This window comes from Cystoisospora suis (assembly GCF_002600585.1).
Source record: "Cystoisospora suis strain Wien I chromosome Unknown contig_5562, whole genome shotgun sequence".
NCBI lineage: Eukaryota > Apicomplexa > Conoidasida > Eucoccidiorida > Sarcocystidae > Cystoisospora > Cystoisospora suis.
The window spans coordinates 20,582-43,231 of NW_027158352.1; the positions used below are offsets into that span (position 1 = coordinate 20,582).

Below are 22,650 nucleotides of genomic sequence, written 5' to 3' on the forward strand. Positions count from 1 at the left end.
ATAGATAGATAGATAGATGTGGTGCATACGTGCGATGGCCCGAAAGAAACACATTCTTTCAAAGTATGTGTTCTACCACGATCTGAGAGACAATGAACAGGAAAAAGAAGGAGAAGGCATTTTCTCACTCGTCTAACACTTCAAAAAGAAAAGCACTACACGGGCGACTGTAAAACAAGTTTCCTGCTGAAGGAGCACAGTTTGTGGCCGAGGGTCGGTAGGCAGTCTGCAGTATCCACGGAAGACGAGCGAGATCTGCTGTGAAAAGGAGCGTCTCCTTCGTCTTCTGACGCTTACCTTCTGTGACGTGGGTCGTCAGCGATTGCTGGAGAGCGGCCCTACCAAGAAATATCAAACAAGAAGAGAAAGGAGACATGCAAGCCCATGGGAATCAACTGAAGTATTCTATGGAAGTACCGAAGAGCAAGCGCAGAGAAAAGTAAGTCATCCCCTTACATGAGAACTACGAAAGACAACAAGAGTAAAAGCATGCAATCAAACACACGTCTCTATCACGGACATCTACAGAGGTGGCCGCGTGGATGAACCCGAGCCATGTGCGTCTTTGATTACATGTGTCTCTGCATATGAATAAATAGATATTCATACATACTTATGTACATAAGTATATCATGTAGACGTGCCATACGTGTGTGTGTGTCTGCATGTGCATGCATGCGTCCGCACATTCTGTGGACGTCATGGATAGTAGAGTTTTCTAGTCACTTCCTTCTTCCTTACCTTGATTCTTTCAAAGCACTCAAAAGATCTTTCGAACCTGCTAAAGACTGCTCCATTTCTTCTATGAAGCCTCCAGCTCCCTCGCTCTCTCCTCTCCCTCCTCGTCCTTTGAATCCTCTTTCTTTTCCGAAAATGCGGTAGGAAAACAGGGAGAAGCAAGAACGGAAATCAAAACGATGGAAGAATCAAAAGAGAACAACAAGAGAGAGGACTAGCTAGGGAGCTAGGCAGTCTGATTGGGTGTTGTTATACAGCGGTGAACGTAGTACGTTTACGGGACAGCAGGAAAGAAGAATAACGACAAACTTTCTCACCTGGGACCTTTTCTTCTTCAGACTCTCACGAACACTGAGGAGACCAGTGAAAAGCAAGGTTGGTATCCACGAAGTCATGAGATATAAGAAGAGAAATCTCCATACGCATTTGAGATGTACGTACACAGAGGCACAAGAGACAGAGACCTTGAGGTGTTACAACCAAGACTTATTGTGAAGGTGATTAGAGAATGATGTCCTTACGCACAGCGGAAAAGCCTGTCGACAGTCACAGAACAAAAGAAGGGAAAGTCTATCCGAAAGAACAAGTACGCCCTTTTCTATACATTTCTAAAGAAATACACACTGTCCTCAGCTAAACGTTGAGCAGATAGATAGATAGATAGAACCCTGAAAATGAGGATATAGCAGCGCCGTTCACTCAGTCGCTTTGTTTGCGCTGTCTGCTGGAAAGACCTTCCCTTCTTTACGACCATCGTTTTCTTTCGCTCCGGCACGCCTCGCTCACCTGATGAGAACTTCTTGTAAGAATCTTTTACGGCATGTAGAAGATTGTCAATGTCATTTCCTGCCTGAGCTACAAATGTTAGCCTAGCCTGCAGACAGCAAAGGAAAGAAGAGAGACCAACCAAGCGCAGAAAGAAGAAAGCGGATATCCAGACCCATGCTTTCCTTGGAGTGGCAATATCATCAACTCACAGAATGGTTTTTCTAGCGAGATTTGGTAAAGAACCAAGGACACTTGATCTTTTCTTCCTGAGAAATGAAAGAGATACAAGCATCCTTCGACGCAAACAACAATTGTAAGGTCAGAATGACGGAACTCGTATCACCTCGACTTCATAGATACGGGGTAGTCCGAACAGGTTATAGCCACCTCTCCCTGTGTCAGGACGTCTGCGTATAGACGTGCCTACCCCAAGGCACCGTTGGCTATAAGTTGAGATGGATCTTCAAATCCAAGCCATATACAGCAGAAGCAAAAGAAGAACTACTCCTGACTTTATCTCCTGCGTTCCATTCAAATTCAGTCGGGCAGGAAACATTCACAAAGATTAAAAGGAGAAGAGAACAAAGGAAAGGTAGATCCCTGTCCTCGCGGCGATAGAGTCATCTCTGTATGGAAACGGCTTTATGAAAATACAGAGAAACGATGCTCTACACCCACACTAGATATATGTACGTACACGTACGTATGGAAATACATAACGCATACGTATATATGCGTACGATACAGATCTGTCTATATGCGCGTACGTACACGAGGAAGACGAAGGCTGGTCCTGGCAAAGCATTCCTGGTCTCTCCTTTCCGTGGCCTCTATCTGATAGTGAAAAAGCAAATCTTCCCTTCTTTTTTTCTCTCCTTTCTTTCTGTAGTGAACTTCCATATGTATGAGAGATTGACGTCCCTAGATGCCCCGTTCTTACGTGCTCATTCGCCTGTATTTCATCCTTAATAATTCTTTCGACCATCGAGCAATTAGAAAGGATTCCTGGCGAGACAGAAGGCAGATCTCTCCTCATCTTCAAAGCTGCTAGGCCATCTTGCAGCTTCTGCAGCTCCTGTTCTTGCAACTGAAGAGGAAAGAAAAAAGAGAAGTACACTCTCTCTCACCTTCTTTCATGCCCCTATGCATTCTATAGATCCCTCAGATCTACATATATATATATATATATAACCCACTGCTGTGGGACAGAGTGAAGACGCGAACAGAAGAGTACACACACACACGTAATATGGTACCTAAAAGCTATCTCTGTCTTCATCTTGTTGCTGACACAAACACCTATGCATATACGCAAAGAGAGAGCATGGATAGATAGATAGATACTCAAAACTACACGGTACGAGATGCCCACGATTTAGAAAGAAAAACGAAACTGCGAGAAAAGAAACTTCCCACATCGCAGTAAAGCTACGGTTCGTAAGAGATCTACGGCTATACCCATGCACAGCATGATGAAGCGCTGTATGCTGAAGTTCTTGTTGACTGTTCTGCTTTCCGATAAACATGTATATGTGTTTTCACACGGAGGGAGAGGGAGACCGTGTACTTCTCTGTTTGTCTTTCTCTATATAAATCCAGGTATAGATATTCTCGTGTACAACTGTGTATGACAAACAGAGAAGTACAGTCTCCCTCTCCCTCCGTGTGAAAACACATATACATGTTTATCGGAAAGCAGAACAGTCAACAAGAACTTCAGCATACAGCGCTTCATCATAAGCAACCGAGCTATAGCTCCGTGCTTCCTTCCACAAGAATACTCCAGGCGCTGTGCAATTCTACGGATGTAGAATTGCACAGCGCTACACAGAAAAACGTCTTATATGAAGATGGTGTACACCCTATGGTCGCGGTAGCAAACTATGAGCCTACCTACCTTAACCCGTGTCTGAGTGGAGAATTTGATATGAGACACTTTATCTTCTAGAGTTTTAACGCGAAGCTCGAGAGCCTCGTCACTCATACTACCACTACCAGGAATGAGAACACTCGAATTCTCTGATCCCCCTGCCATCTTGACTGTCTTTTCTTCTCCTCTAGCTGTAGACTCTGACGGCGCTCTACAACGAGAAGGACAGGAAAGAAGAGAAGACGCGAACGAGGAAGTTCTATCAGAATGAAAATCCTTCTTCGGGGAAGGATGGAGAGAAAGAAGCGGGCGATAGATTCGCTCATAAAGATCTTCTGTCTTTGTATGGGTCTGGAGGGTAAAAGAAAGAGCGAAGGAAACAAGGAAGACATGGCTATGAAGTCCAAGAAAGAAGAAAGCGAAACAAGTACGAAAGAAGATGAGAGAGGTGAATTCGGCTCGCTCGCTTTCACGGTTGAGAATTCTAACACACACACACATAACTAAAGGTTGTGGTTGTTGTATTTTCACAAGTACGCCGTCTCTATCTTCCCTCCTTCTGCAGGTATTCCCCCTGACGGAAGTCCCCAGGCATGTTAGAGTTTGACACGTAGACCTCTTCCTCTGTCCATATACATAGATGTATGAAGAGAAACAAGGACAGCTTCACGGTATCCAAGTTCGTATCATCTCTATGGACCCGCGAGCTGCGAACATCACCAACGCGCTGCCAAGGAAACACTCGCTCACGCGCGCAGTAATAGAGATATACACACCAAAAGAGCAATTGACACATGACTCTTCGACTCATCTAGTCGAATGCGATCTCAGGATATCTAATCTGTATGAGTGCAGAGATACATCATCCCATACATACATATACATATATAAATATATACAGGAAGATGTACGAGAGCTTACATCCGATACAGAGGTTGACTCCGTGCTGGCGTCTGTTGGGACTTTTATCTTTCCAGTCCCTCCCCCTGAGAGATCTCTCAAAGAAGAAGAAGAAAAAGAAGACGAAGAAGCGGACGTACGCCGAGGACCAGTGTCATTAGGATTCCCCCCCTGAGTTTGAGAGCGAAGAAGAAGTGACGAAGGTAATGACGCTGTCGAGCGATGGTGACTGTGAAGTGCGGGGTTTTCTTGTGAAGCGACACAAACTGCACCTTTGCTATTAGAAAAAGACGAAGAAGAGAAGATCGAAACAGGAAAGGAAGTAGAAGCAATTCTTTTCTTTTCAGATGAAGGAAGAGGAGCAAGAGGACGGGGAGAGGAAGAAGCAGACGAAGAAAAAGAAGCCTTTCGAAACGAAGAGAGTAAAGAAGGGGAAGAGTTTTTTTTAGGAGAATCTTCGCATTCTTCTGTCTTTCCTCCTCTTCCTTCACTCAAGACAGTGAAGATCGCTGGGTTCTTTCCCTCTTTCCGTCTTGATAAAGAATCAAAGTACCGAGAAGGAGAAGGGGAAAGAGAAGACAGAGCGCTTCTACCTTGTTCATCATCTCTTTCTTTGTTGACACTTTCTTCTCCACCATGGGAGAAAGAAGATAAGAGAGTGCGGTGATCTTGTTGAAGTGTAGATACACCGGAATGCGAGAGTTCTCTGTTTGTATCTGAGAACGAAGGAAGCATAAGAGGAGGCTCTCTCCTTCTTCTCCCCTCCTGTGCTATTGTATTGTGATGTAGGGGGTGGTCAGAGGTTGAGAACTGTAACGAGGAAGATGAGAAACTTCTCCTCTTCTCGACGTCTGCCGTCGGGAGGCCAGAAAGACGTTTAGAGAGATTCGACAACCGCTGCCGCGAAGACAGGAAAGAATGGCTTCTTCTTCCTCTTCTCTCCGGCTGTTCTTCTTCTCCCCCTGTTTTTTCTTCTTCTTCTCCTGCGCGTCCTCGTCTCAATGAAGAGAAGAAGATAGATGGATGAGAAGGAGAGTCTGAAGCTTCTCTTTCTCCAGGTGAGCTGTCGTCTCCTCTTCTTCTACTTCCCCCTGTCGAACTCGTCGTGTGGGTGCGTTCTCGACATAGAGAAGAGATGTTGCTCGGTGGCTGTGTTTTACTTCTCTTCGAGTCAGACGATGAGGAGGAAGAGAGCGAATCTAAAAGAGAGAAAAAGGAGGGTCTCGTCGACACGTATGCAGAAGACGGAGGACGACCACGATTCTGACGATGAGAAGGATAGACAACAAGGCGATTCGTTTCTTTCTTTTCCCTTGCCACTTGATGAGTACGAGCTGCTCTTGACGGCGGTGAGCGAGAGGAAGAAGATGATGAAGAAGAAGAAATTAAGAGAGGAGATGGGTTTACGGGGGCATGGCTTTTCTTCGATTTTTGACGAAGTCTTTCTCTACCTCTTTCTCTTTGCATGTGTCTTTGTAACACCTGTTTTTCTCGTAGGAGGGAGGACGACGACGAAGAAGACGTAGAGATCTGTTTCTGGACAATACGCCGAGATGACACGTAAGGAAGAAGAGAAGATGAAGCAGAAGAAGAATCCTGTGAAGTTCCTAAGACTGGACGAGATGAAGACGAAGACGAAAGAGAGGGAGGTGAATGACGTCGATGACGTAACTGGCGTTTTGTATGTGGTTGCTGCGTAGCGGAAGACGGTAAGAAAATGAAATCTTTTCCTCGTTCTTCTTCTTCTTCTCTCTTCTCACCCCCTTCTCTTTCTTCTTGTCTCGTCTCAGTCACGGAGAGAGAAGAATCTCGTCGACGATTGTAGTCATCGGTCTTCCGGTCTCGAGAACTGGTGAAACGAGGATGTTTCTCGGAAAGAACGTCCGTTAGTCTTCTCCCAGGACTGTCAGTACTGACATTCTCCTGCTCTTCCTCTTCATCTTCATCATCTAACAAGGAAGTGAAAGCTTTTCTGCGATGAGAAAGAAGACCAAGATGACGAGACCGTAGAGATGAAGACGACGAAGAAGTCTCAGGCATCACGTTGACGCTATATCGACGCTATGCTCCAAAGGATTATAATAAACAGGAGAAGACATCTAAACAACAGAAGTGAAGCCCTGGGCGGCTCAAAACACGAAAAGCGGGAAGAAAGGTCGTATAAAAGAGAGAGACGACAAACAATGAGAAAGAGGACGCGTTGGATGTATGAAGGAGTGAACAAGAGAAAATTTTGGGTCTATCTCTTCCTTTCCGTCTTCATCGTTCCTTTCGACGCTGACCAACAAGAGAAGGAGCTTCATCTCCTTGACACAATGGAGACGAGAGATGACGATGTTTCTCCGCAGCGGGTCACAGATGTAGAAGAGAAATCGAGAAGTGAAAGGAAGAAATAGACTCTGTACCTGTTATGAGTTCTTGCTTCATTTGTCTCTCTGCATCGCTTGAGGCGGAATTTGCAACAGCGGAGAGAGAAAGATTCTGCCTCCCGTCGCGCAGCAACCGGGTGTACACCTCTACCCGAGAAAGGGACGCTGAACGCCTTGCTAGAGAAAGGAACGCGATGAGAAAAGGGGGAAAAAAACAGAAAGGTAACGGTCTACTAAGAAAAGTGCATACAACAGAAAAAATTCTGAAGACAGCAAAAAGTCAAGCGAGCGAAAGAAAAAAGAGGGTTCCACGTGCTACAAGGGAAAAGCTCTGCTTCAGAAGGACGATAGATAAAAGAGCATTCCCCGTGTCGGGACTTCTGAATCCCGTGTTCTCATGCTCTACCGAGCATTGGGTGTATGTACACCTGGGCCTGTTGCACATAGGATTAACCTACGGGTAACTTCTGAGTTTTCCTTGAAAGAGAGAAAGAAGCGTACAGCCTTTTGCCTTTTTCGAACCCTCGAGTTTCCATAGGGGAAAGAGGACAAAAGAAGACGGACACGGTGAGGTAAGCTTTTGTGAGGAGAGAAGAATGAGGGAGGGAAACACTGAGAAGATGCTTACTGCAGACCGGGGGCTACCGCCAGAATTACTTCGGCAACTTAAGACAAAAAGGGATGAAGAAAAGAAAGAAGAGAATGAAGGTAGAAAAAAGAGGGACCTCTGAGAGTAGATGAGAAGGCGGAGAGAGAGGGGGAGAGGAACACGTTACGAGGCAAGTATAGGAGAGTGAGAAGACGAAACCAGAGAACTTGATCATGAGAAAGGATGCAAGAAAAGAGACAGAGGCATCCAGCTAACTACCGCTCGCGCTCATTTATCATCCTTAGAAAGACCGGAAAAGAAACGCTAGTGGAAGAAAAGCGAGGGAGGGAGATGAAAAAAGCCGGTCTGTCTTTCGTCCACCCTATTCCCCGTTCGTTTTCTTCCGTCCGTGAAAGTAAAGGGAACAAAGAAAAGACGAGAAGCAGAAGAACTATATAAACAAAGCACGACCACTTTTTCGTGAAAACATCCTACAGTTTGAGAAAAGAAGGAGACAAAGGAAACACGCGTGTTTACGAAGCTGTCTTGATGTTGAACCGGGAAGAACGGGGAGAGGGGTGAACAAGGTGGGAGAACAGACAAGGGAGAGAGATCTACTCCAAGGGCCGGGTCCCGCACGTGGTACGGCGACTGTACTGATAGCTTGCAAATAGACAGTGTATCTCCTCCTCTTGTTCTGCGGCTTGTGTATACGACAAAACAACCGAAAATGGGAGATGACAGAAAGACTACGAAAGAAAGAAGGAAGCCTCACTTTTACCGGCTTTTTCACCCGAGCTCTTGTGCAAGAGCCGGAAGGTCTCCTCTTTAGCAGACCCGACAAAGAAAGACAACAAATTAGATGCGGCTGCTCGGCATTGTTCTCTTTTTCTCTCCTCTCTTTTCACGCCTCCGCTAGGGCACCACCGGTGACCGCGCGGACAGGGTGTGTATCCACTCGACTAAGGTGTGTACACACTCGGATCGGCTTGTACCCTCGATCAAGGTGTATAGATACTCCGACCTCTATATATACACCTGGACACGGTGCTAGCACCAGGAAAAAAAAAGCGAAGGGACACTCGGTTGAAGTGAATCTACACTCGACTATGATGTGTAGACACTCAGCGAAAGTGAATATCCATCCGGAAGCGCAATGACATTCACTCAAACACTAATGAGTCTCTGCTGCCTGCACAGTTTTGTAGTCTGTGCAGAACAAAACAAAAGGAACACTTCCGCTTTAAGCGGAAACCTCGCTCCCGCTTCGCCCCTCTGTTTTGCCCAGGCCAGGGGTAGGTACATTCTCAGTGAGAAGGAAGCGGAGATGCACGACGAACAACACCTCAGTGGTTTCCGCTCACCAGAGCGGACACTTCACAGAAACGGTCTAGACAGCGCAACTCAAAGGGTCCTTCGCTGCTCTCACAAACACCGACTCAGTACGGCACGTCGGCGGAGAAGACGAACGGTCACCAAGCAGTTACAGAGGCAAGTCGTGGAGTCAGCGAGAGGAGACGATTTTCAGGTGAAGATCCCTCAGCTAATAGATGTCGGTAGCTCCAGCACGGTCGTTCCGGACCCGCCTCCAGAACAAACAAAACTACCACCACACCCGGGTTGACAGAGATTGACCTGGCAAGGGTGTCGCTCCGGCTGTCTGAGTAGAGCGGGACCGCTCTCATATAGTGCATATTGTGGAGGAGTTTCCCGTTGTCCGTGTGTGTGGAGCCCATGAACCAGAGCAGAGTGCGGGCGGAGGGGCACGCCGCAGTGCTGGGCCTCGAAACGGTAGGTAGTGTGTGACACTGGAGCTGCTATTTGGCCACACAGGAGAGACGAGACCTGCAGCTCATCAGGAAAGCAGAAAGGCACATAACAGGGAGACTTCCGCCCGACCCCCGAGTTTCCTTCGTTTGAACAAAATTAGGAGGGTCTCTGTTTCCTATAGCAGGAAGCAACGCGCGTGACAGGGGGCTCCTCAACGGGGCTTCTCGTCACTCGGAATGCCCACTAAAGTTGCAAGCTGTGGTCACTCGCAGGCAACCGCGCAAAGGAGCGGGTAAGGAGCACCCCTACCGTAACCCCGCGCGAGACCGCAGCATTGCCCAGCCGTCGTCATGATGCCTACGGCACAAGGGCAGGCTACTTCGGTGTCTTTCTGGTGGTGGAGCACAGCTTTTAAGACAAAAACCTAGTCTCCTCCGGGTTGCGTGTGACCGTCCAGCTGATTTCGCAGTGCATGGTAATCGCACACTGTTCTCTATCTTTCAGTCAGACGGGTTGGCGGCAAGATGGATGGCCGGGAAGATGCAAGAAGCCAAACGGGTGTCGGAGTAGGGGGGCAGAAGGTTGCGAGTCCCGAAACATTGGGCGCCTATATGAACCCAGGCGAAGAAAAGACATCAGTTCTGGAACACTTGAGAGTTTTAGACTACGGAGTAACAAGGCGGAGAAAAAGAGGCCGCCTTGGTGGCGGGCGCCCCGAGTCGAGAACCGGGCCGGGAGTATCGAGCATTATGGGGGCTGCTGCTGCTTTAGGAGTTCTGATAATCTCATTAGTGGCCATCCGCTTCATTGCATGTTCCAAGACATTAGTGTTGCAGGCGGGTACTCCCCGAAGAACGCTTTCTGGAATCACATCGCGTAAGCTTGGAGACCGACAGGACGGAGTCGAACTCACTCCCCTTTCCAATAGTGGAGGCGAACCTGGGACCGAACGTCTTTCTCGAGCCTTGGCGCGGTGCTCTGGGGATGTTGAAGAGTTACTCCTCGTACTTGTTCCTGAGACACCGACAGCGGAAGACCAACGGGCTTCGCTGTGGAAATTGAGCGCAGGCGAGAAGGCGCTTTATTCGCTTCCGTTCGTACTCATTCTGGTAGCCGCGGTTTGCCTGTTACTGCACAAATTTGCTTTCAAAGGGAACGAAGAAGCACAGCAAGCTCTAGAAGTAGCTGCTTATGTTTCTACTGCACTTGGCGTGCTGCTGGCCCTCGCCACAGTGGGCTTGGAATCCTGGCGCCTCCTGGCCTCCCTTCGGAGCAAGCCAGAGCGAGAACAGCGGACGAAACGGAGCAAGAAAGGAGGTACTCATGGGGTCAGGGAGCATCATACAGGGCAACCATAGGGACTCCATCGCCATGTGACCGCTCCACGGTTATGTGACGAACGCGAAGGGGGCGCCGAGGATCGTGTCCTTTTACGTCCGTGTGGATTGAAGAGCGCGTCGTCCGACAATTGTCTTTGTGTCGGCGCCCACGCAGGGCGTTGCTACCGCAGTGTGGCTGTTCGATCCGAATGCCGAATATGCCACTTTTCAGCCGGCAGTTTCACTTCATGAAAGGGGCGTTTGTCTGCGGTGTGTCGTGCCGTCATGAGGTTGGGCGCTGGCCGGCCTTATTGGGGGTCAGATTGTTTCAGCCGCGGCGAGGTCTTCGTGAAGAACAGCGAACATTGCAGCCCGTGACTCTCGGACGATCTGCGAGGTCGGTGTGAGGGCACTGGCGCATGCAGGACTTACGAAGAGTAGACGGCAGACGAGATTGGTCCAAGTGCGTCTTGTCCAAGCAGTGCACACGCGAGGAAAGGCGTCAGAATTCTGCTCTGCCTTCACGCGGTTACTAAGAGTAACTTGACGAGAACGCCGTGCGGCTTTTTTTTTTTCTGTCCACTTCCTTGTGGACCTCTTATGAAGGCCTCCGCAGTCAAGTTTTGTTGCAGCGTTGGGGGTTGCGATTGGTCCTCGTATGTGTATGTGCATCTGCATACAGGTGGATGTATCTCTACACGTATATACATAGAGACAGAGACCATCAGGAGCAACCAGCAACGCGTTATGATTTCCTGAGTAGGAAACGTTTAGCACGCGTTTCTCGCTCTTTTTTTTTTTCTTTTATTTGGAGTGAGTCTCCGCCGTTCGCCTTACGGTTGTTTTTCGTGTCATTTTCCGCTCTCAATGCGATTGTGAGCAAGGAGAGCGGAGAAAAAAAAACTTTGCCAAATTTTATAGCAGTTACGTGAGCGTTGTGCGGTAGGGGAGTTTTCTGTGGACGTAATAATGGGTTTGCAAATTGATGTAGGACGGAGTGAAAAGCAAGAAGCTTCTCGAGGAAGGTTACACACGACGCATCACCTGGTGAGAATGTGATCTCTATTACATTTTATCATCGACATCGTAAGCTAGTGCTTCGACTGTTCTCATTATGAAGCGGAAGGAACTGCGACGGAGTGCGTACGGACCTAGGTGCTGTTGTTTAGTGTCTACGTTGAGTCCCGTACACCAGGACTGTTGAATCAGGAGTAGAGGCCGGTGTCCTGTTTCTCTTCAGCTTACAGCTATTTCCGTACCCGACAGACGCTACTCGAGCACATGGGCACATTGGTACATGAATGGCGGAGACGCTTGAAGAAATGACCACCGAGCTAGAAAAGTACAGGGAGATGACAGGAGACTTGCTGCGGCCCATGTAGGATGCTACACCGTCCATGTATGCTGGGGTGTTCCTGAACGGTCCGTTGTCTACGCTTTTCCCAGGGAGGTGTGCTCTCCAGAAGAAAGATTTTTTGAACCCCCCACATTAACAGATGCTAGAGAGATACGGGCGCGACCCGCTAGCAGTAAAAGTGTACAGTCACACCCACAGACTATCGGTCCTACAGCGACGGTGCTTAGGTGACGGTCTTGTTTACTGCATTCCCGCAACCGGGGCTCAGCAGCTAATCATGGAGCGGGCATTCCCCCAAAATTAGCGCCCAGTCGTCGCAGCCCACAGGAGTCTCCTTTTGTTCCAGAGAGTCACTGTCGCCTCACCGGACACGCGTGACCAAACTCCAGCGGTAACAAGGGCCGTCCCTGGGGCACTAGGGCACGAGAGTGGGAGTACACGAGAAGTGGCGAGATTCAGCGCCAGGAAAAACAACATATTATATTGGTTATTCCTAGTGGGTTTTGGCGGGAATGTCCTGAGTACTCTCGAGTCCACCCTCGAAAAAATCCCGAGGTGCAACACCGAAGCCGAAGGCGGGAGTCTCTTCGTTGACAGAGCTTCACGGAGCAAGAGTGGGCCCCGATTGTCGGTGTAAAGTACGCTTGTAGTGCACTCTCGTAGTGTACAAGAAAAAAACGTTCCCCCTTTGGCACTACAAAGGCGGAGCCGGCGGAGCAATTCAAAGTGCCGGCGGAGCAATAGGTCGCAGCACTGTCACTGCTCCCGGGACCGGAGACACTGGCTCTCTGGCAGACGGTACAAGAGCGAGACCACCGCACATAGACGTCCCACTCATGCCTCAAGTACCCGACACAGGGAGTCTTCCAGCCGACTCGTACGATGTTCCCTCCCTTGCGAGAGACTTGGTTTTCTGAGTAAGAAGAAGAACCTCGGACACAGCGCTGCTGGAGGGACGTCTCGTTAGACGCTATCACCTCGACTGTTGCACGAGTACGGTCTGCCCTCCCAAGACAAGGGCTGAGGGGAGGGCCGCAGAAGCGAGTGTCACCGCGTACCGCCAGGCGGCGCGGGAAGACCGGGCAGCCCTCGCCTTGGGTGGGCGCAGCACAGGTGCGGCCTATAAAGGTGTTTTGGAGACGACACAATACAGCATTCCAGACGTGACCGTCGCCTTTCTGCGTGCCTGTGATCATTGAGGTAACTTCGTGGCTCAGAGAAATTTGGCAGTATATCGGCTTCTCCAACTAAGTTCGATGGCACCGACGGATGGCTGGCAAGATGCGAGGACCCAAACGGGAGTCGGAGGAAAAGGAGGGACAGATCTCCACCCCGAGACGTCGGGCACGGATATGAATGCAGTCCAGGAGAAGACACCCGTCCTCGAGGATGGGAAATCTCTACGTCATCCCGGGACGGGTACGAAGAGGAGCCGTTCTGCTAAACGCCACTTCGAGCCGAGAATCGGGCTGGGAGGGATATCAAGGGTCATGATGGCTGCGACTGTCCTAGGGGTTTTGGTACTCTCAGTAGTCGCCATCCGCTTCATTGTGTGTTCCAGGGCATTAGTGTTCCAGGGGGTGACTCCCCGAAGTGTGCTTTCCGGAGGTTCGTCGCGTAAGCTTGCAGGGGAGCAGGATGGGCAACGACCGAGTCCCCTTCCCAACAGTAACGGTGAGTCTGCAACCCTGAAAGTTTGCGCCGAGCGGGATAGTGTCGCTTTGCAAACCTCGGGGGGAAATGCTTACTGGGGCGGTGGCTTGCAGGCTCGTGCCGGACCGCGTTCGTGGTTGGGTATCGGCCAACTCCGCGTGATTATCTTCGCTCTCTTGGCGATACTAGCGCTGGTAGCCGTGGTTACGGGAGCGGTGGCTGTTAGCCAGAAAACAGATATTGCCATGTATGTAGTAAGCTGTGTATTTGGTGTACTTAGCCTGCTGGGGAGCCTCGTGCTGCTTGGCTACGAGTACCGGAGAGTCCTTCAGCGGCTGTAGAGAGCTTGTGAGAAGATACCGGAGCCAATACAAGCGAAAAAGGAATTCCAATCGAGGCACGGCGACTTTACCACAGCGCACACATAGGAAGGCCGTGAACTGTACGAGCCCTCGGTTTTGTTGACCGACATGGGGGTTTGTCGGGGACGATGTTTTTCTTTCTGTTGGACTGCATAGTGGAGCGCCCTCTCCTCTATCAATTGCGTTTCTTCCACGGCCCATCGAAGGCGTGTCAGCCAAGAACGTTGCAACCGCATTGTGGGGACTCCGGTGGGTGGCTGAGCATATCACTGTGAAGCAAGCAGTACTACCTTTTCTTCACATGGAGAAATGTATGCCTGCGTTGCCGCTTGCCGCATTGGGACTGCGTGCTCCCGGGTGGTTACATGTTTCAGTCCCGTGGATGACTGCTAAGGATACTGGGTATTGCATCCCGTGGCAGTCCTACTGCACGTGTTGCTCGCTTGACTGTGAGGGCACGAGCAATGCTGCATGGTGGACTTGTGGTACTAGTGGGTGTTCATGCGGCAATGCGTGTGGAAGGACGTTGTTCGTTTTCTTTTTCTTCTCCGTGAGCAGGAGGGCTTTGGCGCAAGTGCTTGTGGACGGTCACGATGGTCTCTGTTGCATGTTCGCAAGAGGGGTCGTACAGACGAGCTTCGTTCAGATACACCTAAGGACAGACCGAGACAAAAAAGCCGCTCTACCTGCGGTGGATTCCTGCCTTTATATGCACCCCCCCCGCATCTACATACCGCGGGTAGAAATGTGTGGGTGTCTCCCTGTGGGTACAACGTGGAAATCTTCTGGAGTGGGAAACGTGCGATGAGAGCATTTTGCTCTGACATAGTTGTTTTTCTTGGATTGGACGTCTTGAGACCACTCAGTGTGCAATTCATTCCTGTCTGTACATTCGCGTGAAGATATGCATATACAGGCGGAGTATACATGTATGAATATACTTCCGTACACATAGAGGGTTCGGTTTTTTTAGAGTGGGAAGGGTATTGCGAAGGTTCGTAGTGTTCTGGGAATTTTGTTTTATTTGAGTTGATTCCCTGCTTTTCTCCCCAGGGCTAGTTTCAAACACGCCGTCGGCACAAACTCGAGAGCAGAACGAGATGAAGAGGGTCTGGGGGCGCTCCTGACCTCGAGGATGCTCTGGCTCTGGGCGTGTTCGGTCGCTCCTCTCCTGCACATATATCTGCCTACCTATCAGCTTCTCTCTGCATATGTACACGATCGGTGAAATATCATAGGTAAGGGCTCGATATGGTAGCACGGACGACTCGCTCCACGTATGTATACGTACGTATATGTACTAGAATGTGCGTAGATACACGTGTACGCTTCTGTTGTAGCCTCCCTGATGGCGAGATGATTAGCAGATGACTAGGTAGGTGGAAGTTTGACTATCTCAAGTTTTTCGTTCTTCTGCTGTGAGGCGGAACGAGCTCGAGTGGGAAGTTTCCGGGGCTTACTATGCGTCACTGTAGGGAGCAGAAGAACACACACTGCTAAGCCACCGGGAAAACGTAAGAGGAAAAATGGCAGAAAAGCCGAGAGTGGGAAAGGACGCCAGACACGGAGGACGAAGAGGCCCACCTCAGCTCTCCTCGCTTTCATTTCTTCAGTCCTTACAGAGTTCCGAAAGAGAAGCTGAGAAGGAAAGAGACAAGACGAAAGAAAAAGAGGACAGTATACTTGTAAGCAGGGCGCGGTCAATTGCGATGGGAGATCGAGCATTGAAAGAAAGATGGCGAAGAAAGAGAATCGATTACGAGGCTATCCCGACGTCTCAAGGGCCTAGAGGGCCAATCGCGGGGTGGTCCGCGGAAGGGAAACGAGGGAAAACCTCCTTCACCAAAGAGAAGGAGCTGGATGATTGGATGGATGTGTTGCACGGAGTCCGCCTTTTCTTCTTGTATATCGAAGGTAGCCCATGTGGCTAAAAAGATAAATTACACTGTCGAACAATAGAGTTTGAAAGGTTCTTCTTCTCAGATCTTGAATTTCAGGGACGAGCTCTCTCACGACGCTCTGAGCCCAGCTCACTGCCGATTTGATGGGTAATCAGACCAATCTTTGGAACCTGCTACAACCTCTGGACGCGACCCACGCGTCATCGGCCAAGCCAAATCTCCCCGCCAATATGAACTATCGGACGAAGTCCGCTTTGTTCTGTGAACGAAGGGAAAAATCACCGAGTGTTGAGGGAGATTAGGAAAGCTAGAGAGAGATTTCACTCTACAGCCTTCTGCCTATGTAGCACGAGCTCTTCAATTTTGGTCCGCACTTTTTTTTAGAGCGTGCTAGGGAAAGAAGAGGAAGGTCCTAACGGTCGTGCTTTATTCCTCCCCCAATCATTTCCGTGCTGTGGGCCGTTTCTGTAAGCCAGCACCGGCACCTGTGGTACTCAGTCGAGATGCAGGTGCAGCTGTAGAGGCGTATCCACACCGAAGCAAGGTGTATGCACACTAGACGAAGGAGTAGATGCACTTGGCCAAGATTCAGCGAGACTGGCCAGGGCGAATACACTATCGGTTCCGCCCCACATACCCCCTCCGCAGATCAGGCACCCAAAGCATGCTGACCTTTGTCCAGTAAACTGCAGCTCAATTCAAACTGAGGAGCCACGTAGGTTCAAATCGCCTAGATCGTTCTCAGATTCCGTGGTGTGAATACGACCGTGCGTACAACCGCAAGTACTTCGCAGGGAAACACGATAGTCTACTGCGTGTACACTTCCTTTGTCGGGACGCGAGGGAAGAGGGCAGGTCAGTTCCCGCTTGAGAGAAATGTCGCTCCGGACTGAGGCTCTGCGTCCTTGCTTAGCCTGCCTGAAGGCAATAATATTCTTATTGTCAAGAGAGGCAAGTGTACGAAGGACAAAACATACACTAGCCTTCTCCTGGAAATAGAAGCGCGCACTCCAAAGTAGTAGTGCCCACACGCCGCAGCCCAAAAGGGTCTCCTGTTCCGGAGACACTGTCACTGCGGCGCGGAGGGACACGGCCATACTTAGGCCGGCATTCTAAGGGCCCGCCCCGGGGCGCTGTGACACGAGCGTATACGAAGACTCGTCGAGAACACACGACCTTCAGCGGCAGGGCAACAACCTGTATTTCGATTTTCCTTGGTAAGCACCGAAAAAGTTTTCCAGTCCCGGTCGGTACCACTTCACGGGAAGTATGTTCGGCTCAGAGAGGAGCCGAAAGCTGGAGTTGTGTGGTTTAGAGAGCTTGAAGGGGAGGGCGCAGGCTCCTACTGTCGGAGTACGGTGCACTGCGTCGTGCTCGTGTACTGTACAAAAGGAGAAAACATTAGCTACCTTTCTGCCCCCGCACGACGATAGGGACGCCGAAGCAACTCGGAGCGCTGGCGGAGCGGCAGCTTGGAGCGTCACGGCACAGCCGCCCTGACAGGCAGCACTGTGCCTCTTGTGAAGCCTACAAGAGATTGGACTACGTACCTCGTTGCTAGGTTGGAGGACATGTAACAGGCAGCCTTCCCCGAGAGCCCCCTGAAATCCGCGTTTCCTTCGTTTTGAGGGAAATGGAGGAAGCTTTCGTAATAGAATGGAGGAGCTGGCGGGGTCTCATGACCCCAATTCTCGTCTCGGGTTGGTTGTTGCCGGCCACGCTACCCGAGCTGTGGGCACTCTCATCCTGAGGCACTGGGGCGGGAACAACGGGGCCGGGCCCAAATGACGTCCCTTGTAACCGTATCCGCCAGGAGAGGGGTGAGCAACTTTACTCATGAACGGGAGCAGCAGGCGCCAGTGGAAAGGGGTGCCCGGGACGCAGTAGAGGCTACAGACTTGTAACCATGAACGCTGTCTTTTTTCTTGCCTGCAATGGGTCATTCGATGATGTTGCAGCGCAGGGAAACTGCAGATCTCATGCTTTGACTTCGTATAAGGACCGACTGCAAGAATGGGTGGGGCGGTGGATGCAGGGAGGCAAACTGGAGGCGGACTAGTCAGGAGGGCGGACCTTCGTGTCGAAATGTCGAGCGCCTCTGTGAATGGTGTCGAAGAGAGGACAACAATTCCAGAAGGAAGGGGAGGTGTGGACTACCGAGCGACAAGGAGGGAAAGAATGAGTAGCCGTAGTGAACGGCGGTCTCAGGCAAGAACAGGGGAGAGAATACCGGTCTTCGTGTCGGCGGTCCTAAGTATTCTGTTGATTTCACTAGGGACAATTCACTTCATTGCTTGTTTTGGACCATCAGTGCTTCACAGGTTTCCGCACCGGAGGGAGGTCTCCAGCAGCACACCGCGTAAGCTTGCAGACGGACAGTACAGTGAAGATCTCACTTTCGTTTCCGGGGGCGGAGGAGAACCTGGATCCCCAAGTCTTATGGAACCCCTGGCAGGTTGTCCCGAGGATGGTGTTAGGACTTTTGAATCTTTGCGAGGAGATGCTCACTCCGACGATGCCGGGGAAGAACGGGGCGCAGAGGGTCCCTGGTGGGAAAGGAGCCGACGAGGGATAGTTCTTTACGCTATTCCAGTGGCATTCGGGCTGGTAGCCCTGATTTTCAATGTGGCGGCTGTCCTCGTAGAAGATGAAGGTGTCAAGGGGGTCCTATTTGAGGGGTCGTTTGCTCTTGGTGGACTTGGCATGCTGGCGGGTGCTCTCGTGGGTGGCTTGAAACTCTGGCGACTTATGCGCACCCGTCGTTCGGGAGCCTTGCAGGTCTGGCGATATTTGGTCACCCGCTCGATGGACCGACGCCGCAAGGTTCTGTACGGGCTTTCTGGGACGCTCGTGCTGGTGAGCGCTCTTTTGGGAGTGATCGCCTTCAGTCTCGGTGCCAGTACCGTAGGAGCTTTATCTACGGCCTCGCTGCTATTACAAGGACTCTGTGTCTTGGCGGGCATTGCCGTGGTAGTCTTTGAATATTTGCAGCTCGGGAGTGGCGGCCGGGCGAGCCGGTTACCGGGAAAGCGACGAACTGAAAGAAAAAAGGACGAACAGCGTGCATGGTGGAGTACTGGCTAACGCCGCATCATTCTTTTCGGTCTGGTGGTGCTATTGGCACTGGTAGCCCTGATTTCGGCAGGAAATAATCAGAGTGGGGGAGGATCACTTTCAGCGTCTATCGCCGGCTGTGTATTTGCTGTACTTGGCCTGTTGGTGAGTCTTCTTCTGCTTGGCATCGAATATCGGCAGTCTGTCCTAGCCCGCCGGCGCTCAGAAGGAGTAGAACTGCTTCAAGAAGAGAGAGGCCAGGATTTCAATGAGACCAGGGATCCTGATACAGGGCATGCAAAGGAAGGCCATCATCGCATTTATGGCTCCTCTACGGTTAGGTGACAGGCAGGGGAGGGGGGGGGGTATCCGCGCTTCTTTCACGTCGTCTTCCATAGTAGAACGCCCTTCTTCCTCCAGTCATTATACTTCCACGTTCCAGACAAGGTGTGCTAATCCAGGAGGTTTCAATGCAGTGCGCGGACCCGGGAAGTACTTCACTCTTGCGACAGTATCATTCTCTCCCTGAAGAGGATGGTTGGGCTTGCCGTGCCCTTTGCCGCCAATGAGAGTGCGTGCTACCCGGCCAGCCATCGCGGTCGTCGCGTGGGTCTGTCGGGGACAGCGAGTATTGCACGCTGTGACGTCCGTACCATCAGCGCAGCCGGCCGATTTGTCCGTGAGGGCAAGGGCAGTGCTGGATGAAGGACTAGCCAGACGAGTACTGGCACAAGTCCGTGCTGTCCATACAGCATACACGTGTTGAAAAACGTCATTTCTTTACAGTTTGCTTCCCCGCGATAACGAGGGAGGCCTGTGGCCCGAGAATCTCCGGATGGTCGCCCCTGTCGTTGCATGTTTGCGTGAGAGGGTGTTCACCCTAGCTAGCGTACACACGTCAAGACAGGGGAGACAGAAGTGCCCCGACGCCTTGAAGCCGCCCTGTGTGCGCTTTATTCCCGTCCTCGTATTCGCGTGTACGTATCACTCCGCAGGCGGGCACGTTTACGTATATATATATATATATACATGGAAATATATATATCCACATAAAGCTGAGTCGTTCGCGAGCGGAAGAAAGGTACGATAAAGGCTCATCTGCGCTCCGATATTTTGTCCTACTTGAGTAGATTCCCTGCTTTTTTCTTCATGTCTTGTTTCTCCTCACGTCATCTGCATACGCTCAGGAGCAGAAAGAGATAGAGAGGGTCTTGGGCCGCCCCCGGCCTTGAAGCTGCTCAAGCTCCGGGTGTGTTCGGTCCCTCCTCGTGCATGCATATTGGCCCGCGTACATCCGCCTACAAACAGGCATAATAATATATACTTATATGCGTACACCATCGCTAAAATAGGGGACGTATACTCGGTGTGGTCACATCCCACGATGCAGGTATGTGTTTTCGAAAGCTATATGGATCTGAAGGTGCATGCACGTTGTGTGTTAGCGTAGCTCATGGATAACTAGGTAAGCATCACCGCGAAGATCTGGGGCTTCTTGTAACTTTGCTGGTCTCCCAGTGAAGCGAAAAGAGCCCGGATGAAATTCATCCAAGGCCAGCTTTCGTTTACCGTGCGTTGAGTTGCGTGCACCGGGCGATGCTCAACGGCAGCAAAAGACTGCCTCTTTTTTCTGTTCGCTTGAACTGCTCTGGAAACGAGAACAGTAACGGAGAGAGCTGCATAACGACGAAGAAAAGACAAGAGTCCGTTGTGGCCGATCTACAATTGCACGCTTTTTATCGTAGCACGAAAGTGTTCCTGAACGTACGTTTTAGACTGCTTTAGTGAAGTGTCTTCTGCAGGGAAGAAACTTAAAAGCCCCTGCCCTTCAAAACTTGTACAATGTACGCCGCCTCCCCTCAGGTATGACTGCGAAACCGTAGCCACAGCCACAAGTACCGTCCCCGCCTACGGCAGTGACACCTGTTCATGAAACCCCGTCAGTTATTGAACCTATGTTTGAAGACGACGATGTAGTGCTTGATCAGCAGGAGACAAATGATCAGACGAATGTGACGGGTATGTGGTCGACCCCTACAGACTAAGAACACAACGTCCGACGGGAAGTAGTCTCCGAAGCCGCAGCAAAGTCTCGGGCAACTCCTGTTAGCGGTAGCCTGTGGACGACGGCGCCAATCACTTGGCCATATTTCGAACACTTCCACTTCCTGTGCTGCGTGAAGGACAGCAGAAGTATTACGAGAGTGCACGCCCGCATGCATGTGTGTTTATACGGGGCGTGGAGGGCTCCAATAGGTGCCGGGTATGTAGCACATATACAGTGTTCAGCGGCAAAGGGTGAACTTCATGTCGATGGCTACGGAGCGTGCAAGTACGAGAACCACTACGAAATTTGCAGGAGTCTTTCTTCTGTCCCATGCGGACACCTCTGCTTTCGTCCGTCCTGACCCGTTGCGGTACCAGTCTGCAGAGCATAGCGACACTCCGGGCCCAGAGACATTGACGCTACCGTGCAGAAAGAGGCAACTCGCAAATGCGCTCGCAATGAAAAGAAGAAACCCCTCCTGTCTTTTCTATCTCTACCTGCTGATGAGAAAGAGGGGAATAGGTAGCCCGAGCTCAGCACCCATTAACCACCCATCATCTTGCACTTGCCTCTCTCTCCCATCCTATTTCCAGCTTCCCTTTCTGTTCATTTCAAGTAAAAAGGGCTGGAAGGAAGACAAAGGCACCTAGTAAAGAGAGATCTCATAGCACGCAAGCCTCCCTATGTCGGGTGTCGAAGAACATAGAGGAGCGAGATCCCACGGCTCTCCGCACACGCGCTTGTTTGTCAAGGCTGGCGGCGGCCATATGAACAGAGAAGACCTCGGTCGCGTTTGCTTCGGAGCACTTCTAAAAAAAGAGAAGCGGACAAAAAAGAGGAGAAATAGAGCAGGAAGACTGGAGTTACTTTTGCAAGGAAAGGGAGAAGGGAAAGAAAGCAAACAACGGACACGAGAGAGCGAGAAATCCTGAGACATATACAGAAAGAGCGGGGAGAGAGAAGAGGACACGGTGGCAATCTGGGGAGAAAAGTAAGAGGAGAAAACCACAGAAGCATGTGGCGTGGGCGCGAAGAAAGAGAAAGAAACGGGACTTAGCGCTGCCCCCTCTTGACTCACCGCATCCGTAGTCAGCACGGGCAAAAGAAATGAAAAGGGCAGGAGGAGCAATCACCAGGGCACAGTACTTTGGATGACTGAAATTTAGGAAAGGACACAGACCGTGGGAGAGAAAGGAGGTTGGCTTCAACAAAAAGAGGTCCGCAACACAAAAGACGGCGGCAACGATCCTCGCAACGTTCTCCGAGACTCTTCGCCTCCCCGCTCCTGTCATTTCCTCGCGTCCCCTTAGGCCAGCAGCACCAGCGTCGATAGCACTCGGCCAAACTCATCCGCAGTCGCTCAAGATGAGCACATTCCGACCCCCAAGGTGCAGACATACTACGGCAAAATGCAGATACACTTGGCCAAGGTGAGTATTGCTATAAAGCTTGTGTGCTGACTCGGCTAATAGTCAGTCCGTGAGCGGCTGCAGTATCGCTGTTTTGGCCGGCTCAGGTAGCTGCCTACATCGGCGAGAGCTCTGTAGCATCGTATACTGCTTCTGGCACGCCTGGTGCCGTAACAGACGCTACGGCACGGGAAGGTGTCGGACCTGCGAGACATGTGGAGAGTGTACACTGTTTCCTCTTGGAGCCGACCTCCGGCGACGGCGAGAGACGCTGAAGGTCCTCTCCACGACGTGCGCAGGCAAGCGACCGGGAAAATCAGTTATTCCGCTACTTTGAGAGATTGCTTTTTGTGCGCAAACTGTGCTAGCAGTTGGTCAGAACTCCGGAGAAGAGGTGAGCCGCACCTAGTGGACGCCAGGGACGTTCGGGAGCGTTCGTAGGGCTCGAAATCCCGCAACGGCATGGAGTGCCGACTAGGTTCCCAGCTTCCTTTTTATCTAGTGAAAGTGTCTTGGTAGTGTGACGCCGTGAGGGCAAGCCGCT

The 22,650-nt window shown here is 50.8% G+C and overlaps 6 protein-coding genes across 6 annotated transcripts in view; 3 read left to right on the top strand and 3 right to left on the bottom strand.

Annotated features, from left to right (window-relative positions):
- The window catches only part of CSUI_009350 (iq calmodulin-binding motif family), a 10,713-nt gene extending 2,455 nt beyond the window's left edge, over positions 1 to 8,258 (bottom strand). Inside the window, exons 1-6 of the mRNA XM_068069466.1 lie at positions 4,298 to 8,258; positions 3,404 to 3,727; positions 2,447 to 2,593; positions 1,525 to 1,612; positions 742 to 862; positions 298 to 338 (exon numbers count right to left, since the gene is read on the bottom strand). Of these exons, the coding sequence (XP_067918552.1) occupies positions 298 to 338; positions 742 to 862; positions 1,525 to 1,612; positions 2,447 to 2,593; positions 3,404 to 3,727; positions 4,298 to 6,316 (2,740 nt within the window). The 5' untranslated portion in view covers positions 6,317 to 8,258. The remainder of the gene's footprint in view (positions 1 to 297; positions 339 to 741; positions 863 to 1,524; positions 1,613 to 2,446; positions 2,594 to 3,403; positions 3,728 to 4,297) is intronic.
- A 1,112-nt stretch (positions 8,259 to 9,370) lies between these two features.
- CSUI_009351 (uncharacterized protein) lies at positions 9,371 to 11,547 on the top strand. Its single transcript, XM_068069467.1, has one exon. It carries the CDS (start codon positions 9,529 to 9,531, stop codon positions 10,360 to 10,362), a length of 834 nt encoding a protein of 277 aa, XP_067918553.1. The 5' UTR covers positions 9,371 to 9,528; the 3' UTR covers positions 10,363 to 11,547.
- Positions 11,548 to 12,817: 1,270 nt separating this feature from the next.
- On the top strand, positions 12,818 to 14,784 carry CSUI_009352 (uncharacterized protein). The gene has a single exon (XM_068069468.1). It carries the CDS (start codon positions 12,937 to 12,939, stop codon positions 13,672 to 13,674), a length of 738 nt encoding a protein of 245 aa, XP_067918554.1. The 5' UTR covers positions 12,818 to 12,936; the 3' UTR covers positions 13,675 to 14,784.
- On the bottom strand, positions 14,195 to 15,387 carry CSUI_009353 (uncharacterized protein; the record flags this gene model as incomplete). The annotated part of the gene is made up of 2 exons (XM_068069469.1): positions 14,195 to 14,347; positions 15,280 to 15,387. Coding segments are annotated over 2 exons (261 nt in total), but the record flags the coding sequence as incomplete, so codon positions are not given.
- Positions 15,388 to 17,156: 1,769 nt separating this feature from the next.
- Positions 17,157 to 19,812, top strand: CSUI_009354 (uncharacterized protein). The gene has a single exon (XM_068069470.1). The coding sequence runs from the start codon at positions 17,610 to 17,612 to the stop codon at positions 18,678 to 18,680; it is 1,071 nt and encodes a 356-aa protein (XP_067918556.1). The 5' UTR covers positions 17,157 to 17,609; the 3' UTR covers positions 18,681 to 19,812.
- Positions 19,813 to 20,072: 260 nt separating this feature from the next.
- On the bottom strand, positions 20,073 to 22,086 carry CSUI_009355 (uncharacterized protein). Its single transcript, XM_068069471.1, has one exon. It carries the CDS (start codon positions 21,987 to 21,989, stop codon positions 21,561 to 21,563), a length of 429 nt encoding a protein of 142 aa, XP_067918557.1. The 5' UTR covers positions 21,990 to 22,086; the 3' UTR covers positions 20,073 to 21,560.
- Positions 22,087 to 22,650: the final 564 nt, after the last annotated feature.